General features: G+C 38.3%; 5 protein-coding genes across 8 annotated transcripts in view; 1 reads left to right on the plus strand and 4 right to left on the minus strand.

The window, feature by feature from the left end:
- Positions 1-1,189: 1,189 nt before the first annotated feature.
- On the minus strand, positions 1,190-2,526 carry nudt7 (nudix (nucleoside diphosphate linked moiety X)-type motif 7). 3 transcript variants are annotated; one of them, XM_015001590.2, is made up of 4 exons: positions 2,329-2,526; positions 2,041-2,247; positions 1,799-1,957; positions 1,190-1,714 (listed from the first exon to the last, which is right to left on the minus strand). In XM_015001590.2, the coding sequence occupies exons 2-4, from the start codon at positions 2,209-2,211 to the stop codon at positions 1,361-1,363; spliced, it is 684 nt and encodes a 227-aa protein (XP_014857076.2). In that variant the 5' UTR covers positions 2,212-2,247; positions 2,329-2,526; the 3' UTR covers positions 1,190-1,360. The 3 variants fall into 3 exon arrangements, with proteins under 3 accessions (XP_014857076.2, XP_087862441.1, XP_014857075.2); XM_088006315.1 differs by having other exon boundaries at positions 2,041-2,267; XM_015001589.2 differs by having other exon boundaries at positions 2,041-2,526.
- Positions 2,527-4,030: 1,504 nt separating this feature from the next.
- On the minus strand, positions 4,031-11,482 carry hprt1l (hypoxanthine phosphoribosyltransferase 1, like). Of its 2 annotated transcripts, none has more exons than XM_015001627.2 (9): positions 9,947-11,482; positions 9,564-9,620; positions 8,311-8,494; positions 8,028-8,093; positions 7,919-7,936; positions 7,536-7,618; positions 6,930-6,976; positions 6,378-6,454; positions 4,031-4,653 (listed from the first exon to the last, which is right to left on the minus strand). In XM_015001627.2, the coding sequence occupies exons 2-9, from the start codon at positions 9,569-9,571 to the stop codon at positions 4,606-4,608; spliced, it is 531 nt and encodes a 176-aa protein (XP_014857113.1). In that variant the 5' UTR covers positions 9,572-9,620; positions 9,947-11,482; the 3' UTR covers positions 4,031-4,605. The 2 variants fall into 2 exon arrangements, with proteins under 2 accessions (XP_014857113.1, XP_014857112.1); XM_015001626.2 differs by having other exon boundaries at positions 9,564-9,670.
- A 144-nt stretch (positions 11,483-11,626) lies between these two features.
- psmd7 (proteasome 26S subunit, non-ATPase 7) lies at positions 11,627-16,058 on the minus strand. Its single transcript, XM_015001625.2, has 8 exons — positions 15,920-16,058; positions 14,507-14,598; positions 14,002-14,094; positions 13,810-13,907; positions 13,645-13,725; positions 13,462-13,553; positions 13,097-13,295; positions 11,627-12,288 (listed from the first exon to the last, which is right to left on the minus strand). The coding sequence occupies exons 1-8, from the start codon at positions 15,991-15,993 to the stop codon at positions 12,025-12,027; spliced, it is 993 nt and encodes a 330-aa protein (XP_014857111.1). The 5' UTR covers positions 15,994-16,058; the 3' UTR covers positions 11,627-12,024.
- A 7-nt stretch (positions 16,059-16,065) lies between these two features.
- LOC106926599 (dynein light chain roadblock-type 2) lies at positions 16,066-17,259 on the plus strand. The gene is made up of 4 exons (XM_015001628.2): positions 16,066-16,130; positions 16,330-16,405; positions 16,493-16,660; positions 16,755-17,259. Exons 1-4 carry the CDS (start codon positions 16,128-16,130, stop codon positions 16,796-16,798), a joined length of 291 nt encoding a protein of 96 aa, XP_014857114.1. The 5' UTR covers positions 16,066-16,127; the 3' UTR covers positions 16,799-17,259.
- Positions 17,260-17,344: 85 nt separating this feature from the next.
- LOC106926596 (genetic suppressor element 1-like) overlaps positions 17,345-21,847 on the minus strand; it is a 29,229-nt gene continuing 24,726 nt past the window's right edge. The window contains exons 12-16 of the mRNA XM_015001622.2: positions 21,399-21,512; positions 20,950-21,306; positions 19,722-20,003; positions 18,898-19,001; positions 17,345-18,786 (exon numbers count right to left, since the gene is read on the minus strand). Of these exons, the coding sequence (XP_014857108.2) occupies positions 18,649-18,786; positions 18,898-19,001; positions 19,722-20,003; positions 20,950-21,306; positions 21,399-21,512 (995 nt within the window). The 3' untranslated portion in view covers positions 17,345-18,648. The remainder of the gene's footprint in view (positions 18,787-18,897; positions 19,002-19,721; positions 20,004-20,949; positions 21,307-21,398; positions 21,513-21,847) is intronic.

Here is a 21,847-nt window from a genome sequence, read left to right on the forward strand (position 1 = left end):
TATATTCATGTTTTGGTTTGGAATAATGTGCAGGGTTCTCATTTCATTAGCATTTATTGAAACTATAAGCTCCATCCGTGTGCTATGTACCTCTTGCGCTTGTCCCTCAGTGGAGTTGGGAGGGTTGCTGGTGCCTATCTCCAGCTAACGTTCCAGCCGAGAGGCAGGGCAACAAAAGAAACAGGACAAACAGCCATGCACACACACACACAAACCAAGGGAGAATTTAGAGAGACCAATTAATCCAACAGTCATGTTTTTTGGACTGTGGCTGGAGTACCCAGAGAGAACCCAGGCATGCACAGGGAGAACATGTAAACTCCATGCAGAAAGACCCCGGGCCGGGAATTCAACCCAGGACCTTCTTGCTGCAAGGCATCAGCTGTGCCACTGTGCAGCCCAACTATAAGCACTTTGAAGTAAAAACATTTTGAACATGGCTATAATCATACATGTTCTTTGGCTGTCTGGTGTTTTTCTGAGTGTGCTCTTAGCTTATTGATGAAATGGTACATGAAAACACTTCAAAAGAAAAACTTTTGGTATTCAAGTTTCAACATGTTTGTGTAATATCTACTAAATGTTAACATTTCTACTGCTTTTGTTGCTACAACTGGCTTCACTATGACGATTCATTTGCAAAATCAACAGGCAACTGTGCATGGTACTTTATTTTATCCTTTACATTTTTCTTCCAGGCGGCAGACTTTCTTGCAACTTGCTAATGAGGTGTTATTTGGGAGTGGCAAGAGTGTGTTGAAATTTGATGGGGAAACTTTGGGAGGGCACATGCCTGTGTAAAAGGGACAAACAACACAACAGTTCTGTTCAATTTGAAATTGTAAAGACCATTATGTCTATATCACAATTAGCATCAGCGTTGCCATCCAAATTAGTACTCATTGTGAGCAGAGCGACTCTGGCATCAAACGCTTCAGGATGAACCCATCTAACTCAAGTGCAACTCAAATGCTTCAAAGTTGTTGTCAAAATCTCAAATTGTTCACCTGTTTCAGTATTTCCAAATCCTAGTCGATCACCTGGATTCTTGTGCCTCTTGTGATGTCATCAATCCACTTACACGCAAAGCAGAGTTGGTTTGTTTCTTCAAAAAGCTTTTAAAAACTTAAAAATTCTCAGGTGAAATGCATGTGTAAGCAGGGTTTGTTAATGAAACGAAATACAGCACTGGAATTTTTATTTTTATTGTTTTAATTAGGAAGCATTGAGATGTTTACTAGTGGAAACAAAAGTGCATCATTTTATTATTTTTTTTTAAACATCTGGCGTTTAAAAATTGAGAATCGTATTGTACTCTGGCTGCAGGAGTTTAGAAGAGTCACAGGGGCATCAAGTGCAATTATAGCTTACTCAGTCTTTTATGCAGAATGTCTTTGAAAAAGGCTAAAGGATCCAAAAGATCAAAACCAACATCAAATTGAGGTTTTTTCTTTAGAGAGAGAACAGCAACCAATGTTGCCAACATAGCCGTCAGTCCAAATATGTGATACTGGTTTCCTGAAGCAGGGTCTCTAAAGTAAAATGAGTGCAGCGGTCCAGTCATCCCAGCAACACCATGGGTAACGTAGTGGTCCTTCTCTCTGGTGAAGAAGTCCAGCGGGACAGCGAACACGGCACTAACCTCTGATGGGTTTGGGGTTGGAGTAAATGTTTCCTCTATAAAACCAACAACAGGGCTCACCAACAAGCCTCTCTGTTGAAGAAGATGAAGAAATCAGAGAAAATGATGGATCTAGTGCTCTGACACAAAGTGCATTAGGGACCAGTACTCCACTACCTTGCTGAAGACTGGAAACAATGTGCAGACCACCTCGACCTGATCAGGCGGTAAACCTATCTCCTCCTGTGCCTCTCTTAGGGCCGTATCAACATCATCCCGGTCACTGGGGTCTCTCTTTCCACCAGGAAAACACACCTCACCAGCACCGGTCCTCAGCTACACAGATGAAAGAAGATCTCACATAAAGCTGAAACTGAAAGACAGCATTTATCCTCCACAGAGACATCGTCGCAGGTTACCTCCTTTGAGCGTAGAGTCAGCAAGGTGTGCAGCTGTCCACCTCTCACAAACAGGGGGATCAACACTGACGCTTTAGGCAGGACGGGAAGATAGGAGAACTTTTCTCCAATGTCAAACCGCTTTAAAGTGGCTACTGTCTCCTCTTTTAGATTCATAGTGGTACCATACATTAATGCTTTTCGACCTGCGACGAAATATCTTAATTTCTGTAAAACAACAAACATGCCTTTTTATGGGTTTAAAAAGTTTTCATTTAGATCAAAGGAGTGAAGCTAGCAAAGATTTACCTCACAAGCTACTAGGGTCCATAATAGTTGACAGCTGCTTCGAACAAATTGAATTGTATTACATTTGAATATGTGCTAACGTATTAAGGTAAATACCTTATTTCCAATTAGGAAAATATTAAAAATTAACACTTTGAATAAACGTACAACGCGAATTGACGATACACTCTACTTCCGGAAGTCTGTTCACCTTGTTGGTGTGCGTAGCTAACGCGGATTGGTGCTTTCTCCGAAAGACCCGCCTCATTTTTTTCCAAACAACAAACCACCTAACCTGACGGAAGAATGACAACCAATGATATTAGAGTACGGTCGTGATTTGTCGACGCTTCCCGGAAGAAACGATACGTCAACGCGGTTGCCATACTGTGAGTGGCAAAAGTTCCTAAAACTGTAATAAAAGACTGATTTTTAGATATAAAACTAAATGTTTACACATAATTGATTTTAATTATTTATATTTGATATCCAGTTGTATATGCTCAGCTGTAATATAATAGTCATGTTATAGCAGTACTGATTGTGACCACTTAGACATATTAACCATGTCTACAATGCACTTAAACTGACATTTACCTGTACATAAAACATAACTTAAATTCATGCATTTTTGTTATCTTAGTTAAACTATTAAACTGTAATTAATTGATCTGTTCTGTTTGTCAGAAAAAATATTGAATGGATGTCTTTCTGGTGTGGCAGAATTATATTATCTATTCTTCATATGAAATAGTGGTATGTATTATAGGCATTATTGAGAGTAGGAATAGAAGTATTAGTACTAGTAGTACTTCAATTTATAACAAAATATGTTGAAGAAGCAGCTGAGGAAACAATAAACTAGGAATAAATATATTTAGGAAGCTGGTTTAAGGAATACTTTAAACCAGCTTTAAAAGGAACATTTTGGGGATTGCAAGATGTTGCATTATTATGTTGAGTGTGGCTACCAGAAGTACTTTTTGTATCAGGTTACAATGAAACAACAAAATGCCACATAAGCAATTAAATGCATAAAAAAATAAAATAAACATACAATGCTTTCCCAAAGCCAGTCTAAACAGATGGGTCTTCAGGTATTTCAAGAAGTCCATTGAGTCCACAAAGACTGTCACCTTCACTTTTAGGCTTGATTTTACAAACAAAATGTGCACTTGATGTCCATAAAAGATTGGATATGACCAGCAGCAACACTTAGATTGACTTTTGCATTTAAATTATGTTAAACTGGTACTAGAGAGACTCACCACCAACCATTCAACACAAGGTGCATTCATACTTTCATAGCGTTTACTCCAACTTCTGACCATACCATCTGGATGCCTCTGAAATCATGACTTATCAAACTGAGTGATGAGTCATGAGAGAGTGAAGTAAATGCTCGTATGCAAAATGAAAAGTATTAGGCATAAGTCAAACAACGGTAATGTTTTGGAATGACAATCACAAATGTCCAATCTCCGTTTATGAAAATGCGTTGACAGGACTTTTCAGATGTGTGAGAAAGGCAGGCTGTAAACACAACTCCGTTATACCACATTTGATAGTGAAAATGTGCCAAAAGAAATAAACATGAACAAATAAAGATACACTTAAGGTGAAATGATGAAACAAAGGAATTTCAACCCATAGACAGTTTCAGATTCACACACATTAGCTCTTAAAATGGGAACCATAAGTAACTAAGAAACTACGCCAGAGGAAGGATTCATGGTTTTAATGGGACTTGTATTGCTGTAAACTGTTCCTTAATGAAAACATGAAATATATTAAATAAAGCATATATTGTATTACAAACAAATTTATAGAACAATGAGGAGTTTTTTCAGCATTTAGAATCGAAAGCATAACACTCAGCTCAAGTATACAGACGAGACCTGATTAATAAACCAGAATAAATTAAAGACATTTTTTCTTCTCAGTGTCCAAAACAACTTCATAGCTTTACAGCTAAAGTCTATAAACATAAATATGGGAAAAATAAAATTCAACAACAAAAATATATCTAATATACATAATTAATCCCACTTTTTAATAAGGATGAAAAGAAATGTTCTTAAGGTCCATAACATACCACAGGTCATACGTTTTGTGGATTGTCATATATATATATATATATATATATATATATATATATATATATATATATATATATATATATATATATATATATATATATATAAATAAATAAATAAGATTCAAGAACACAATAAAGCTAAGCAGGGTCCATCACAGTGGTCCAAGTCTTCAGGGAGTCACATCTGCAACACTTTGAACTTATACTTTGTACTTCTCCTTGGCTTGATCGTTCAGTATACAGATGTGCTGCAAAAGAGTGAAATCCATGAGGACAAAGTGAATCACTGTGCAGACATTTCCTGTTTAAATTTGACATTTTAAAGAATGAACAGTTCCAAGTCTGTAACCCAGTCAGTGGAGTAACAACAGCTCCTAAAGATTCAGTTACGCACAAAAACAAAGCTTTTGATAAACACCATCTCTGTCAAACATTTCCTGCTGCATCTATTCATAAAATTTGCATAAAACAAAAACAAACAAAAAAAGGCATCCTACATGCACGATGACTAGGCAGTATGTTTCCATGTCAGAACCTGAAAACTAAAACGATGAAGCCGGTCGACACATGGAAACTTTTTACTCGAACAGCTCAGTTGACACTAATTAGCCAGCTGTGCCTTGCATTTCCCCTCCAACAGTCAAGGCAGCCTTCAATGTCATTCAGCTGTCTGACCTGTGAATTTCTTCTCCTGCTAATATTACACAACTTCACCATTTTAGACTGCAGCCTCACTGAAATAGGAGACAGCAACAGCTCTCCGACTAGAAGTTGATTTCCTAAACAGCACAAGGACTTTAGCCCCTTCAGTCTTACAAAGAGGAGTCTGACTTCATGAGACATTCACCTTAAAAACAGCTCAAATTCAGACCAAAAACTCTTGTATGAAAGGGTGTTTAAGTAATTTTCTTTGCAGAATAATGTATAGTACATCAAGATAAAAATCCTCACTTATCTGCTAAGTTTACATGTGAACAAAAAAATGTGGGAACCATTTGAAGGCCAAAAGGACGGACTTATACCAGGACCAGTTGGCTGTTGGAAAGTCATTTTTAATTTGTTCCAGCCTTCTCTCGAATCATTTGAGGATCTCGGGTGCAATAAGTGCAAAAACCCTGAGAATTTTCAAGTGGCTGATAGTTTGCAAACAAGCGGACCATGTTACACTAGCATAATGTACTTTGTGCAATTAGCATACAGTTTTGTTTTTTTAATTTAAGGCAACACACACACAAAATAAATCATTCAACAATTGGACTGAAAAATTACAGTTTCCCATCCAAGTCCAGCCTCTAGTCTCTAATGACTGAAGGAAATGTTTTCATCACTTGATAAATATTAAATTGAAATCATATACAGTAAATGTTTTTGAAAATTTCAAGACCTTTTCTTTTTTTACTTTTGTCTTCTGCTGTTTTTTTGGCGATTTGATTACATGGCGGTGATGAAGGTCTGCATTACCACCATGCGGTGCATGATGGTTTAATTTCTAAAATAAAAAGACCTTTTTGTAATGATGTGCATTTCAGACATTAGACTACAATTTTGAAAAGTACTTGTGAGCAAATACTTCAAGTGATCAACAGGGGGCAGCACACTGAGGGGAGAGGTCAGTTTACGGTTTGCTGCCATAAAGCCAATGGGAAAGAAAATTACAGACAGATTAATGACAACAACACCAGTATCATTGTCAGGATAAATGAAGGGTGCAGCTGTACATGCATGAGCATCAACAACGGTGAGACTGAGCTGACAGAGCAGCCAGTGACTGGTATGTTTAGTCTTTGTTGTACTTTTGCTGATTCAAGTTGGAAGTCAAGTCTGAAGTCTGTGTTTTTTTTGACTACATTCAAAGTAGCCAGAGACTACTTTGAATGTTTCCATATCTGTAGTGATTGGAGTTATACAGCTAAAATACACCAAAGTGGAACACAGTTAAATCAGTTCTTTTTTTTTTTTTTGCATCACTTACACTGAGATCTCTGAAGTATTCATTGTAGTCCAGAGCGTACCCCACCAGGAAGGCATCCGGTACTTCAAAACCAATGTCTGAAACAAATATAGAAACCCTCACTGGAAGTTATTTAAAGAACCCTGGCTATTCTTAGGTGCAGCAGGGGTAAAATGATCAGACATTCACTCTAATTGACTCTGTAGCGAAGAAATCATCATTGGTCGCCTACCATTTCTGCAAAGCTATGATTAAGGTGTCAGTCGGGCATTAGCGGAAAGTCAAAAAAAAAACAACACTTACAGTAACAGCTGTCCTTGAGGGGCAATCTTGAAGAGATTATCCCACTCAAACCTAAAAGCCTTACATAACCACAGACTGGGTGCACTGGGTGCAAGCAGGCATGAATTAGCACAAAAGTAAATAAATAAATAAATAAATGTTGTAGATTTTCATTAAACCAACACTAATCCTGCTTTTACCAAAGAACAAGAGGCACAGCTGAGTGACGGGCATGAAACGAAAACCATCATTCTGAACTGCAGCACACTAGTGAGTAGAAGAGATGCTCACAGTCTGGTCTGTAACCCGAACTCCTCGGAGTCCTCTTCACCAGAAGGCTGGAAAGATAATTTAGAAAATATTGGAGAAATTAAGCAAAAACCATAAAAAAAAATAGAAAAAAAAAATCCAGGCAGCCTTTTCAACACACCAATTGACTAATAATTGAAGTAGAAATATCCTGTAACATCTTAATACTTTTTATGAAGTGTTTTGCCTTGTACTATTTTGGTTAGCATATAGCCTGTGTGGGAAAAATGTAAAATATATATATATATATATATATATATATATATATATATATATATATATATATATATATATATATATATATATATATATATATATATATATATATATATATATATATATATATATATATATATATTTAAAGACCTCAGGAAAACATAAGAGGAAGAAATATCCTCTGCCTCCGCAGTGCAGTTTATAGAGCAGCAGATTAACTCCTAAGCTCCTCCCTCCCTCCCTCTGTCACATTACATCTCTAATTCAGGTATCCATTAGCTAAGAGCACTGTTGACACACTCTGCGCGACGTCAAAGTTGTGGTGTGTAATTCAGCTGTCTGCGCCCTGTGCTGCGTCAGGGCGGCGCCTACCTCACAACTTTAACCATTTTGGGATTGCATTCACTCAGCAGGGAAAGTAACGTCTGCATCGTCCTTCCAGTCTCTACGATGTCCTTGCGAAGCAGCAGGAAGTGGTCACAAAAAAAACAACAACAAAAAACAGAGAGATGCACTTCTTAAATGTAACATTTGTGAAAATAGGAACTACAGATGACTGTGTGTGAGAACGCTTAATAGAAGCAAGAAAACTGAGTGAACAGTGACAACCACAAGCTCTAGTCTGGTAAACTCTACAAATTTGCTTTGCAAAACACATGTAAATCAATTATCGAGGCTTTTTTTTTTTTTTGCTCTAGCCAGGTGATAGATGCCAAGTTAAAACAACATTAGACCTGCACATCCACCACACTTACCTCAACAATTAAAACGTTCTGCAGAGAGAGGGGGGGAAAGCAAAAGAAGTAGTAAATATCCAGATTTACTGCAGAGAATGTGTGAGCTGATGCATTGGAGAAGACTCACCTTCCCTGATAGGTTGGAAAGCTCATCTCCTCCTATCACTTTAACACTGTTTGTTGACTTATCATTCTAGGTGACACACACAAAAAAAAACAAAAAACATAATGACTCACTTCAGCAACTCCAGATTGGGATTCAAATGTCCAAACTCACTCTGCACGGCCTACTAAATCTCCACATTATGCGCAATGCAGAAGATTTATCATTTATAGATCACTCTCACTGGTATTTTGCCAAATGCGGTGCACAAGCGGCCCCAGGAAATGTAATGAGTAAGGCGGCTTACACAGTAGCTCTTCACTCTAATGAAATCCACCGTCAGCGGGACTGATTTATCGCTGTTGTGGTTGAGCACTTTAATGTAGTCCAGGAGGTCTGCAAAGAACTTGTAGCCCCCCTTCAGCACACACAGGGCCACGATGTGGTGTCCCCCCATGTCCTGGATTATGTCACGCGCCAGACGCTCCGTCCTGCAGGAAAGAGGTTCAGACGCTGCAGTAGCACGGAGCAAAATTAACTCGGTGAATCAGGAAACGCTTTTTAGCAGCCCCACCTTTCAATTAATGCATCATATTGTTACTTTTACTTTTTTCATATTAGTTTGTGACATAACTTTCATAATTTTCTGTAAATAATATACAGCAGTTCGAATACGAAACTATTTTTTTGCCCCTTTTTCAGTTTTGGGTTTGCATACGTTGACTGATAAAGGTCAAGTACGCAACTAATGAAAAACCAAAATTCAGGAACAGAAAATTACATGAGGCCAATAATAAATTTTTTTTTTTCTTTACAAATTGTACTTTGATCAACTTAAACATAGATGAAGCCACTAAATTCTTGCTAAAGGAGCTGGGAGTTCATTGATCCAAATATGGTATTGGAAAGTTCAGGAAAGGAAATAAAAAAAAAGGTGGGGGGGGGGGAAAGGAGTGGTATAAAAAGTTGCACTGCCAACAGAGTTAGCCTTTACAGGATTGTGAGGAGAAGAACATTTAAGAGTTTGGAACAAGGCAATGAACTCCAGCTGGAGTCCTGCTGCAAGAGCCATCACACAATACTTAGAGCCACTCCTGAACTACAGACAGCATCAGACGCATCTTCAGTGGACTAAAGAGGGGAAAAAAAGGACCAAATTGTTGACCAAAGCCAGTCTTTAGAAAAAAGATGTGCACGTAATTTGGAAATCAAAAACTCAGAGACTAGAGGAACAGTCAAGAGGTTCAGAATACAAGCTGCTTGAGGTCCAGCAAGAACTTTCCACAATCGGGGTTGATTTGGGAAGTTATGTCATCTGCAGGTGATAGCGCCTCAGTGTTTTATCAAGTTGGTAATTAACATGCATGCCACACGTGCACTACTGATGCAGTAATTCATTTAAAAAGAAGCCCTAACCCAGTATTGAGTGCAAATTCTGTACAGTACGTGGATATAACTGGCGTTATAATTCAGGACATATGCAGTGAACACCCCCAGAGTGAGATGCCTTGAAGCTGACTCAAATGTACAAAAGGCGTTTCCCCATTGAGGGTGCCTCACCTGTCCATGATGAGTCCGTGGGGGATGATCACCTTGTCCAGATCGCTCTCATAATGTCTGGGCACACAGAACAGGTCTAGATCATGTCCTTTCTCATCATCTGCGATCTGAGACAGCAACAAGCAAACGTTTGTCTGGTCAGTCCTTTAGGGGAATGCAAAAGCCCACCCAACCACCTGTTTATCCCCCCCCTGAAGAGAAAATGGATTAAGGCGTGCGTGACAGTTGGAGAGCAAAATCAAGACGAGAAGGATCTGAGCAGGAGTCTTCTCTGGAAAGGGCCTACAGCCGGTAGCCGATGCAGCTCATAAACCACACCATGACAAGTGAACAAGTTATCAGAGCGCCGCTCAGCCCCACCAGCTGGGAGCCGACAGCCTCACCTGCAGACACGAAGCCATGTTCCAGCCGGTCCTCCGTTCCGCTCAGCCGCAGAGATTTATCCCGGAGTCATGTCCAGCTCTTAAAAAGAGGAGAAAAGGAGGAGCCTGGCTGAGCTGCACACCTCCTGAACCGCTGCTTCCGGCCGCGGCGCTCCTCCGCTTCCCCGTCGGGGTTTAAGCCCTCTACGTCAGAATCCAGTTTACCTGCCCAATAATCTGATTTCTGCGACACAACCACGGATTAAATGCACTATATTGGCGCTGGTGGCGCTGCCGGCGTTTTAGGAAACTGCTGCAGATGAAAGGCGAGTTTTGAGCCGAAGAGGCGAGATGACGCAGTAAAAAAGAAAAAAAAAGAAAAAGAAAGGCACAAAACAAAATTGAAGACGTTTCTATTCCGAAGTAACCGCGCCGTTGGTCTGGATTTATAACAGATCTCAGATTATTGTAGTATCTTTTTACAGCAGAAAGGAAAAAATATATATGCCTATGAAATAATTTACGAAGTTTTTTTTTTTTGTAAACTTCTGCTATTTAAAAAGCGTTCAAATGTAAAACACCTAAAAAAATAAGACATTTGAGTTTTTAAACCAATATTTAATTTTATCTAACATTTTCATCAACATGCCTGCAATTATTTCCAAAAGTGTAAAAAAGAAATTATTTATTTTTAAAAGTGCACAGCCTTTTGACTAGGGTCATATGGGCACTCGCCCAGAGCAATATCGGTCAGGGGAGCACACAAATGCAAGATTGAAATAAATTTAACCTATCAACAAGTCTCAATAGGCCACCATTGTTGATTATGATGAAAGTATGGTGGGATTTGTGCTTTATATTTTGTTCCACCTCAAGAATTTAGATGATTTCTTATGTTTTAATTAGCTGGGGTAGTGATAAGAGGGGATTCTCCTGCTGCTAGTGGATAAACCTTTTATCTGTGTGTTAAGCGCTGTCATTTGGTTCTCTTATAACTAGAAATTCAATAACATTGAGATGGAATACATCTGGGATTTTTATCAGTATGACATTTTACATAGTACCTGCTGCTTTTTATGTGATGTTTGCAAAAAGCAAACATCTATAAGATCACACAAATTACATAATTAGGTGTTTTTCCTTCCTGTGTTGCAAATTTTAAGTCGTATTCTTCACTAGAGTCAATTAGAGTGAATGTCTGATCATTTCTTTCTGAAAACTTTCCCTTTTCCCTGCAGTAGTTATTAGAAGTAATGTCAGCATTTCTGCTTTTGATTAGGTAACAAAGTGTGATTAATAATAAACATTTGCCATCTATCACATTACATGAAATCAATTGATATATGAATCCAACCTGTGAAATAAACAGCATCTTATTGTGGTTTATGATCCAGATTGTTCACTGGGTCAGTAAACAATTCACCTCAGAATCTTGACAGATTAGTTTATTCATTATCAGTATTATCAGAATGATAATACTGATAATGGACATTTTTTAAAAAGTTGTTTAAAGTGAATCCGAGCCAGTTATCAATGCAGCTTCTAGGCAATCCTAATCCACAAACCACATTAAAATAAATACAACATGCATCATTGACTTTTTCCTTTTCACTTCAGTCCCATTGGCCATCTAAAAATAATGCAATTAAACAATTTTGCAAAAATTTTCATAGTTTGAAATTATATATGCCAACAAATATATCAAAGAAAAAAAAAACATGTTTTTTATTGACTTTTTTTTTATGACAAAAGGCGAACAAATCTACAAAAACAAACTTTTACTTTGCTCCGGATTTAATGAGTGATACAGAAACAATATCCTTTTTACTCCATTTTACAAAACACCAAAGGATGGCAACTATGAAAACAGCATAAACATGTTCTCACAGCTCAGAACACTGGAGAGCAAAAGTCATCATCTCGTTACGTTAATAGCAGTCTTTGAGTGGCAAGTTGTTACCAGGAGGCCAAATCTCAAATGACACAATTCCCCATTTAGAGTCCTACTTTTAGTCTCAGACCCACATACAGAGGGGCAGAAAGTAGAACGCCATCCTGCTGAAGATGGTGTGATTTGAGAGACCATGGAGGAAGAGCACTCATTTCTTCTTCTTCTCATCTTTTTTGGCACCGTCGGCCTTTTCCTTCTCCTTGTCTTTGTCTTTTTCATCTTTTTTCTCTTTGTCATCCTTCTTCTCTTTCTTCCCTTCCTCCTTTTCCTGCCCTTCCTTCTTTTCTGCGTCTCTGTTGGAAATCTTGTTGTTGATCAGGTTGTGCAGGGCCACCACAGAGCGAATGAGCGAGGCCAGGTAGACCACCAGCATCTGGTCGTTGGTCTTCAGGTAAAAGGCTTTGGTGAACTCCTGCAGCAAAACACGTATTCAATAACAGAAAATAAAGTAATTAAAAATCAGCTCATCAATACCAATATATTCTGAAATTAAATATATTTATTTCACATAACATATACATTTAAAATTTATTTCTTCTCTAGTTGGGTCTTATCTGTATGGACAATAAATCATACAAAACCTCAATGCAGACGCTGACTTTGATCCAGCAGAGTAAAAAAAACGCTACTGTATTGGATTTTTTAAAATCTAGTTATAACATGTCAAATAAGGGGGAAAAAAAGACTTTATTTGCTTTTGTGTCAAAACCAGATACAACGAAGCTTTTGTTTTTAATTTTTTATATGAATCTCTGTGCTCTCTCACTCAATAGCTGAAAACTGTGGGCACAGAAAACACATTTTATTTGTTCACATTCTGTATTTTTCTTTTACATAACTCATTTTACCCAGTTTTAATTAATTCAAATAACTCTAAGACCCAGAATTAAAGAATTAAACAACTAAAACCACAAAATATAAGGAAAATGGTTTTAAACTGAAACCCAGAGTGCTGTAAGGTTTTGAAAATTCAGATTCTATCTTTTAGCTAGCAGTGGGTGTTTTTGCGATATTGCAAGACCTAAGTATTAACCTCTACCAAATTGCAAGTATGTTGAAGCCACTATCCAGAACCTGTGAAAGCAAAATGCCTTCTGGAACAGGGTTTCATGTTGAAACGACGAGATCAACAACGAGCTGTTTAGCCACATGCTCAAGGAGCGGACACAACGTACAATACAGTTACAGTAAGTAAATGTCAGTCAGTTGCCACATCTTACCAGTAGGTTTACATCTGGAAGCAGGTTGAAGACATCCTGCAGCTGGTAGATGATCTGATGGTTAATGGGAAGTTTTCCTGCAGCCACTCTCTCGAGGTAGGAGCGGATGTCCAACAGCTTTGAGTTGAGTCCCTTCAGGCCGTGAACTTGGTTTGTGATGCGTTGTGACAGAGTTCCCACTGTGGTGTCCTTGATGTCTCTGGAGTCAGGATACAGCGGAGGAGAAATCAGGAAGAAGCTGAGTGTTTTGTCTTAATCAAGCAGACTGAAACATGTCTCAAGCCTCTGTCCTAAAGCAACACAAGCATTAACGATGAAGAGTAATCACTCAGGGTGATGAAGCAGGTGGCGAGTTTGTGTTATACCTCAGCAGATGCTCCACTCCCACTTCTTCTGCTTCTTCAGCTCCAATTTCACTGGTGACGTGTTCAAATGTCTTAGATGTTGGAGTGCCATCCTAGGAAAAAATACACGTTGGTCAATAAATTTTTTTTATATGCAATCTAAACAAAAATATATGTTCAAACTAGACTTAACGCACTACTTACATCATGGATTTCCTCCACTGAAATGTATGCTTCTGTGGGAAGTCCAAGATCTTTGGGCTTCACATCGATGATGACTAAAACCTGGTGGGGAAAGTAGGGGATATGGAAGGCGTTCATCACCAGAACGAACAAAGACATGTCCTAAGAGGTGACAGCGATGCTCACCGAGTTGGTACAGTACCGCTTGATGAGCTCATTGATGGCAATGTCATTTTTATGGAGCTTGGGTCCTGTGTGGTACCACCCAACTATCCTTTCTCGGGCTAAAAATGAAGAACACAGTTAAAAACAGGTGAACACAAAGTAAAAAAAACGGCCCAAAAATGATCCAACACCAACGCATGTTCACTCTCTTACCGTTAACTTTCTTAAACATGCCATACATGTTCTCAAGGTAGTCATGATCCAGGAACCATACAGAGTCGTCCTTATCATCTTCATCAAATGGCACTAAAAAGATACAACACAATTATTTGTCACACAAACATGTTTAAATTTAAGCATTGAATTATGTTGCTTTCTGGAGTCTTAAGACCTTTTTTAAGTTCATGACAAAACTTGCATGACATGTAAAACCATTTTCTTTTGAAATATTGCAAAAAGGATTCTTGGGTTTGTTTTACTTTGGCCCACCTCCTAATGTTTAGGGATATCAGTTGTCATTTTTACAGATAACCAAAGCACAAATTAGTTCCGTTCACTAATTGGCAACAATTTTATGCATGTAGTTATCAGGAGAGACTTGGAAGCCTTTACTGTACAGTACTTTAGTCAGTCTTCTTGATTTTGAGATGGTTTGTAAATATAATTTACCAATGACAATCCTTTATTTTTCACTGTATCATTTTATGCTAATACTTACCTGCAAAACTATTGGAGACATCAAGAACCTTTTTGTGCCATGATCCGAGGAGAACACCCACCACTCGCTTCTGATTTCCAATTTTTCCTATCCTACAGTTAAAAAATAAACCAGAGTTAAGTGTGGGTAAATTAAACTTGATTAACTTTTGTAATATACCAACATGCTGCTTTAGATGTCATCTGATCCAATACAAAACTACACAAATAGTTTGCAAATCCAGACACAACATGCTGCCCCTTAACATGCAAAATTTATTCCTGAACAGAAAAAGCGAATAAAGGAGAATTATGTTTTTCAAATCTTTAGCGCGAGGACAAAAAAAAAAGAATCCAAAAGAATATTAAAAAATGGTATTATTTCATAGACAAATTTACCAGCAGCTAAACAAAGCTAGCTCAGAGTGTGGTTTGCATACTTGATATTTGTGTATATAGGTTTTCTTCTATGTATTGGCATGAATGTAAGTCTACATACAGACCCATTCAATAGTTTTGTTTATTGAAAAGTTTATTTATTTCAGTAACTCAACTTACAAAATAAAGCACAGATTAACTACACAGACTGATGATTATAAGTTTTTATTTCTGTTCATTGTGATGCTGCTCCATCTGCAGCGAATGAAAATATAATATCTAAGGTTTCAAAATTACATAATAAAAAACACTGACATTCAGAAAAGAAGGCCTGTTTAATACCTACTTAAATGTTATTTTTAAAAGGTTTAATCTTTAATCTGACAAACAACATCCAAACAATTTATTTAATATTACAGACGTGACCATGGGTATGCGTCTGTATGGATACTCTTTACATTTGTTGTAGGATGCATGGGTAATTATAGCATGTATAAATAGATATGTAGAGTGTGCGCTTATGTTTATGAAGACAGAATTTAGCTTACGGGATAGGAAATGCTAAGTATTTTGCTTCCTACTTAATTTCAAAGATAGAGAATAACTAGCATCTTGGAATATGGGCATGTGAATATAACTGTAAAGTGTAAAATCTGGTGCATTCTGCATTAGATTACGTATGTAAATATATATGTACGAAGTCAAAATGTAACCAAATGTATATAAACGCGGCCGTGAGCTAAACAAAGTTTTCACTTTGAGAGGCCTTAACAAAACATGAATTGTCACTACTGTATAAGTATCAATAATTGAAATCATGAATCATAACTAAAAAGAGTTAAGTTGTTGATCAATTTAATGTATATAATTATTTATCAAACACTTCCAACTAGCTAGCTAAGCTATTTAGCCTTGTCATGTCTCTCCATTCATTTTCAATGGGGCTCTGACTCAGCAAGGCTAACCTTAGCTTAGCTATGCTACAGTGAGCGGTTAAATGGACAATTTCGCAACAAATATTAGTGTTAAGACGAACATAAATACAAATCTCACTCACCTGTTAAAATGATCGACCACGCTGAGTAACACAAGCGGATGAACCACCACATTTTCTACTGCTAATTCTGGCATTTTTGCTACGAAGCCGAACCACACACCAGCTAAACAGAACGCTCACTCGCTTTCACTTCCGACTGCGTGTGACGTTTCTTCCGTTTCCCTAGGCAACAGAGAAACTCAAGCCGTTAGGACAGCTCTCAGAGAAAATGGTAAGAAAGAAACACGGTTAACTTTATTAATGTCGTTACTTTCTGATAAAAATGATATGTCTTCTATTTTGAATTAGCAGAAAGGTCTCAATATGTTGTAAAAAAAATTATCTCCTTTGTATTTAACTGATATAAATGCTTAAATTCAAGTGATTAAACGTTATTTCTCTGTTTTTGATGTTTCTTTGTGTTTTTACAGGCTGATGCTGAAGAGACTCTGAAGAGAATTGAAGGCCATAAAGGTGTAATTGGAACAATTATTGTAAACTCAGAAGGTAGATAAAGTCAAGAATGAAATAAATAAGTCTTACTCTCTTACAATCTGAACGGATCTGAATGTGACTCTACCATCTTTTTTGAAGGTCTTCCCATCAGAACAACTTTGGATAACTCCACAACGTCTCTTTATGCAAGACTTCTTCGCAGCTTCACTACTTTGGCTAGGAGTGCAGTCAGAGATGTTGACCCCCAAAATGACCTCACCTTTGTGCGCATCCGCTCCAAGAAACAAGAGATCTTGGTTGCTCCTGGTGAGATATCAGTGTTTATTCTATTGCTCTTCCTAGCTAAATTGTTCTACAGTTCTTACCACAGTTGTATATGTTTTTTTTTCTGTCTTTACAGAGAACAACTTTCTATTGATAGTTATCCAAAACCCATCTGAATAGCTGCCAGATATCAAGCTTTCGTCACATGATGGGTTATTTTCAAGGAGATATTTTACGTCACATGATCCCTCTTTTTTGTTCTGCGTCTGTTGCTTTTTAAAACATGTCATGTGTTTTGCCTCCTGAAATTATTCTCTTTCATTTTATTCTTATTGACAGAAAATGGATGCGGAATAAAAGTAATTTCATCTAAGATTGCGGTTTTCTTAAAGTTGTATTTTAGAGCAAACTGCAAAATTTTTTACACACCTTCAACTATTTTTGTATTTTAGAAGTTCCAAATACAAATCGATGTATTTTACTGAGACTATATGTGATAAATCAGCATGTAGTCATGAGGTGGAAGGAAAATTATACATGGCTTTTAAATTTTGGTACAAATAAGAGGGTATAGTTTTACATAGTTGTTTTCAAGTACCACAACAGATAAGTCAGCAATAAAGTTGTGAAGAAATTTAAAGCAGATTGTGGAAATATGTCTTGAATTTGTGGTAGCAATAAATAGGAACTGAAAACTCACAGAGAAACACAATAATCAGTCAAAAACATTTTTCAAATATTTTAATGTAAATTTCCATCGGAATGTACACCAATATGTGGTAATAAATAGTTCATTGCAATTATACAGCCCAAATAATACATCACATAAAAACTGATTGAAGCAACTATTCAAGATTTCTCAGCAGGTTTGAAGAGGTGACTGAGCCAAGCTGTCAGGTGAACTGGGATGAAATGCTACTGTGTCTTGTGCTCAAAGAGATTCTAGGAGATGAAAAAAATAAAATAAAATAATTTCCCTTTGTGACATTAATTTGTGTGGCTTGAGCAAAAATAAATCTTATAAAAAGAGAACAGAGGCATTACTTTGTCATAAAAAAAATGTACGACTTTTATGTTCATGTCACACATAGCCCATCAAGTCTCAAGAGACACTGTGTTGGAAATACTCTCTCAACATAATTAAACCGGGATCTGTCCAAAAGTACTTCAGTGCCACATAAAAAACTCAAAAGGCCCATCAGAAAACTACTTTTATGGACATGCGATAGTTACTGTGGACATTGATCCTCAGATAAAATCATATGGACAATATCAGAGACCAACATTTATCACGTTCTGACAGCAGTGCTTCTCTTGAATCCCAAACGTTTTGACATCACATAGCATTTCTTTTCGTCAAAACACAACTGTTCTACTCTCCATAATTTACTAAACACTTTTATTCTGACCAGCAGCAGTTGCCCCAAAGCATATGGCTTTCTCACAAGTTAAAGCAGTAAAACTTACAAAACCCCTCGTCTATCACAAGAACCATAAAAAACAAACAAACAAAAAAAAACACACCCTCAACTGAAACCCTTTTGCTATTAAATATACTTTAGAAGCTTCATTTGTCCTGTAGGTCATTTTGTGAGCATGCAAACTGCTCTGAATTCAGAATACATTACATTTAACAACACAGAAGACTGTCAAGTATTTACTCTAATTCCATTTCAAGTGCATCCTGTCAATTTTAAGGCCTGAGGTGAGCTTTGATTCCTTGACCTAAACCTCACTGAAGAACTCGACTCTTCTTGACGCCGCCCAGAGAGACTCCTAGTGTGCGTTGACTAACACAATGAAGATACGAGCTCAATTATGGGTGGCAACTGTGGGCCAACTGTTTTCACTATCCATGATCAGACTCTCTGGATTCCACTGGCTTTGCAACACGGCAGGCAAATAAAAAGGAAACCCAGGGAGGGGTCAGGTAACAACTGGACAGGTCAGAGAGGAAACAAGATGTCCAGCTCCTGAAGTGAGGCGAGCAGCCCGGCAGTCCTTCAGTGTGACGCGGCCTCTTTCGAAGGTCACCTCTGTGCTTGCCCGCTGCTTTGGCTCCTGCCCCAGTGGACATTCGGCAGTGTCAAACATCTCCTGAAGTGCTCGAGCTGGGCCTGTAGCCTGTCCCGCTCCTCCCTCACTTTCTGCCTCTGACTCACCAGCTCCTAGCAAACGAAGGACAAAACACGGATCTCGTTACAGAGAAGCAACTCTCTGAGCAGACTCATAATACCACACAAAGGTGCATGAATGCATGGTGAGCTGCACGTTCTTACCCCCATAGTGAGAGAAAGCTGCTCAGCAGTTCTGGTCAGATTGTAATTCTGAGCTTCAAGTCTTTTACACTGACTGTGGAGAACCTGCCGCTCTATGCTCCACTCTGCACAGAGAAAAGCAAAGCGTCATCTGTAGAACCTCGACTTTAAAGGCTTTAAAATGTTCATGAAGTTGCGTTAGAAGGTCGATCAGCAGTGACATTTTATGCTAAATCTTCATTTAGCAAAAATCCAGATTAGCTGAAGCGAACAGATACTTGGAGAGGAACCGAAAGGCCAAAGAGACCTATACCGTATCATCACATTTGAAATGAGCAGGTATTTTATAGAGAAAAATCACTATTTCATAGGCAAACTCATTTCTGAGTTCTCTCTGTTCTTTTAGGACAAGAAAAGTCCAGTGTAGTTTTTGCTCTTCTTAGACTAGCCAATAACCAAAGTCACTGAGAATGAGCAAATCTGGAGTCATCAAAAAGTAATACATCCATGGAGTTGTCTAAGGATGGAGTCTGTTATATTTCAGAAAAGGGAAGCTGGACCTTGCTGGGATCAGAGCATAATGAAAATCTAATTTTACTTTGCAAACATCTTAACAAGACAATAATTGTAAATTTGATTTTACAGTATCCATCTGGTGATAAAGAGTTAAAAGACACCATAATTTGGTACTTAACTGCTTTTTCCCTTAAGATCTTTCTTTTAAAACACTTGTTTTAAATGTGTTCTTGTATTATCTCAGAAAATATTTCTTCAAATCTAAAAGGCATCCATATGATGAAATCTGTTTATCGCTAGACTAATAACTACATCTCATTCGTACTCACCGTCCACATACTCCTGGTAGGCCTCAAAAACGGCTTCAATGCCCTGCCACTTCCTCGGCGCTTCCTCCTCTTCCTCATCATCCGACTCTTCCTCTTCCTCGTTGGACAGGTGCTCCCGCAGAGCCGGAGCGTCTTGGCTTGCTGCTGGCAAGTGGAAATGGTGGCCGTTGACGTGTGCGTGCTGAGCGCCGTGGTTGATGTGCATCGTTTTCAGATGACGGTTATGTGGAGGCAGCGAGCGTTCAGGTTTTCCACCGACGTCTGCGGCACAGTTTGAGACGCCTGAGGAGCGAAGAGCGAGCGTCAGTCGTCGGCTTCAGAACGACTTTATTTATTTATTTGTAACGTTTCATTGCAGACTGTCTGAAACATTAACTGCACACATCTCAGACACCATAACGTACATTTTCCAGAACAAAATCATCAAAAAAAATTAGGGAGGGGATAGATTGGGTAAAGATTATATTGTCGCTTTTAAGAATTATTGAAGAAAACCATGATTTTACATTTGACCATTAACAAACAACGACAAAAACCACCAGTTTGTCTCAATGATCCAAAAATTTCAAGATAAAGTGATATTCTAACTCTTGCTTTCATTCACAGACCTTCACTAAATTTTTTTAGAAGTTCATAAGTTTTGAAAGCGCTTGAATATATGAATCTCTTTTGATCACTATTTTTCCAGACTTCTTAGACACACCTTCATTCAAACTGGTGCTGGTTTACTATTGATCCTGCTCCTTAGTCAATGTCAAGTGCATTTATAAAGCACTTTTGAAAACAGCTTAGAACTGCACCAAAGTGCTGTACAAGAATATATGAAAAATGTAAAATGATAAAAGAATAAAATGACGAAAAGAACCATCACAAGATGTTACAGTGTCAGGACTTGCTTACAAGGCTTTATATCCTTTTGAGTTGATATCAGAGCTGCTTGAACACCTGGGGGCGCTAAAACTTAAAGTCAATGGCCAACGTAAATTAAGAGCCGTTGACAGCTCTGAATTTATGAGAGCCTTGAAATGTTTCCAAGCAACACAAATTTTCTAAGAAAAAAAAAAAACACTTTCAGAAGTATTTTCTTTTCTATTTTTTTCCCCAAGGGCTTGAATCATGTTTACAACAGACGCACCACAATTTAATTTTGAATATTAGGTTATTCACATAGCGACCACTAGATGGCAAAACGCTGCAAGTTTAAAATTAAGCATGAACGAGAGCTCACCTTTGCTGTTCAGCGTGCTGTGTGTGGACTGCAGCACCGCCTGGTGGAAGCGCTGGGCGAAAGCCTCAGGTGTGAACCTCTCCCAGGGCCGGCTCCGGCCGTTCGCTAGAGGACCGGGCTCCTTTTTCTGAAGGGCGGTGCCGTTCTGAAGCACCTGGAGCTTCCTGTTTGACTGAGCCTCTGCTGTTTCACATTTGTCATGATGGGGGGCTAACGGCGGAGGGATGCGGGGAACCTGGGAGTCCATGGAGGCTTTGGGAGTGTCATTCTGCCTGTGTTTGTGTGAGTCGGGAGGAGAGGGACTGGGAGACTCTGGGTACTGGTGTCCATTTGACTGAGGAGCTGCGGAGGAGTTCCCTAAAAGCAACAAGACGAAGGGTTTGTTGAATGTTTTCCGAGCTTAAAGTTCTGTTTCGACCAGACTTTTGGTGTATCCGTCTGTGACTCACCAGTTAAAAGAGAAGCAGGACTTCTACACAGCGGCAGAGGATTATATCTGAGTGTGTCTAATGTCACAGTCTTCCTCTGAATAGCCCTCAGCAGCTCCTCTGTCTTCTCCTTATCTACAGAGAAAGAGACAGAATGAGAACACCCATCATTCATTCGTTCAAAAAGTACGAGACTTAAAGGACAGACTGGCCCAAAGTGATGGAAAAATGTCACTGAATGGATTATCTGAGTCAGTGCAGCAGAGTCCCCATTAAAAGTCAAATTTAACTCAGGCTTTTTAAAAAAAATTGCTAGCTGTGTCCAAATTACAGTTCCCAGGATAACTGTTCAGTGTATATATGTTTCCACTAGTAAAACATCGTTTAAATGCAATTACCTTATCGTCTTTGAGATATGCTTTGATATCCAGAATTTGATTGGCTAAATAAGTAATCTACATCTGGCTTTG

This window comes from Poecilia mexicana, unplaced genomic scaffold (assembly GCF_051168715.1).
Source record: "Poecilia mexicana isolate PSO_F unplaced genomic scaffold, ASM5116871v1 scaffold_6, whole genome shotgun sequence".
In the NCBI taxonomy this organism is placed as follows: Eukaryota; Metazoa; Chordata; class Actinopteri; order Cyprinodontiformes; family Poeciliidae; genus Poecilia; species Poecilia mexicana.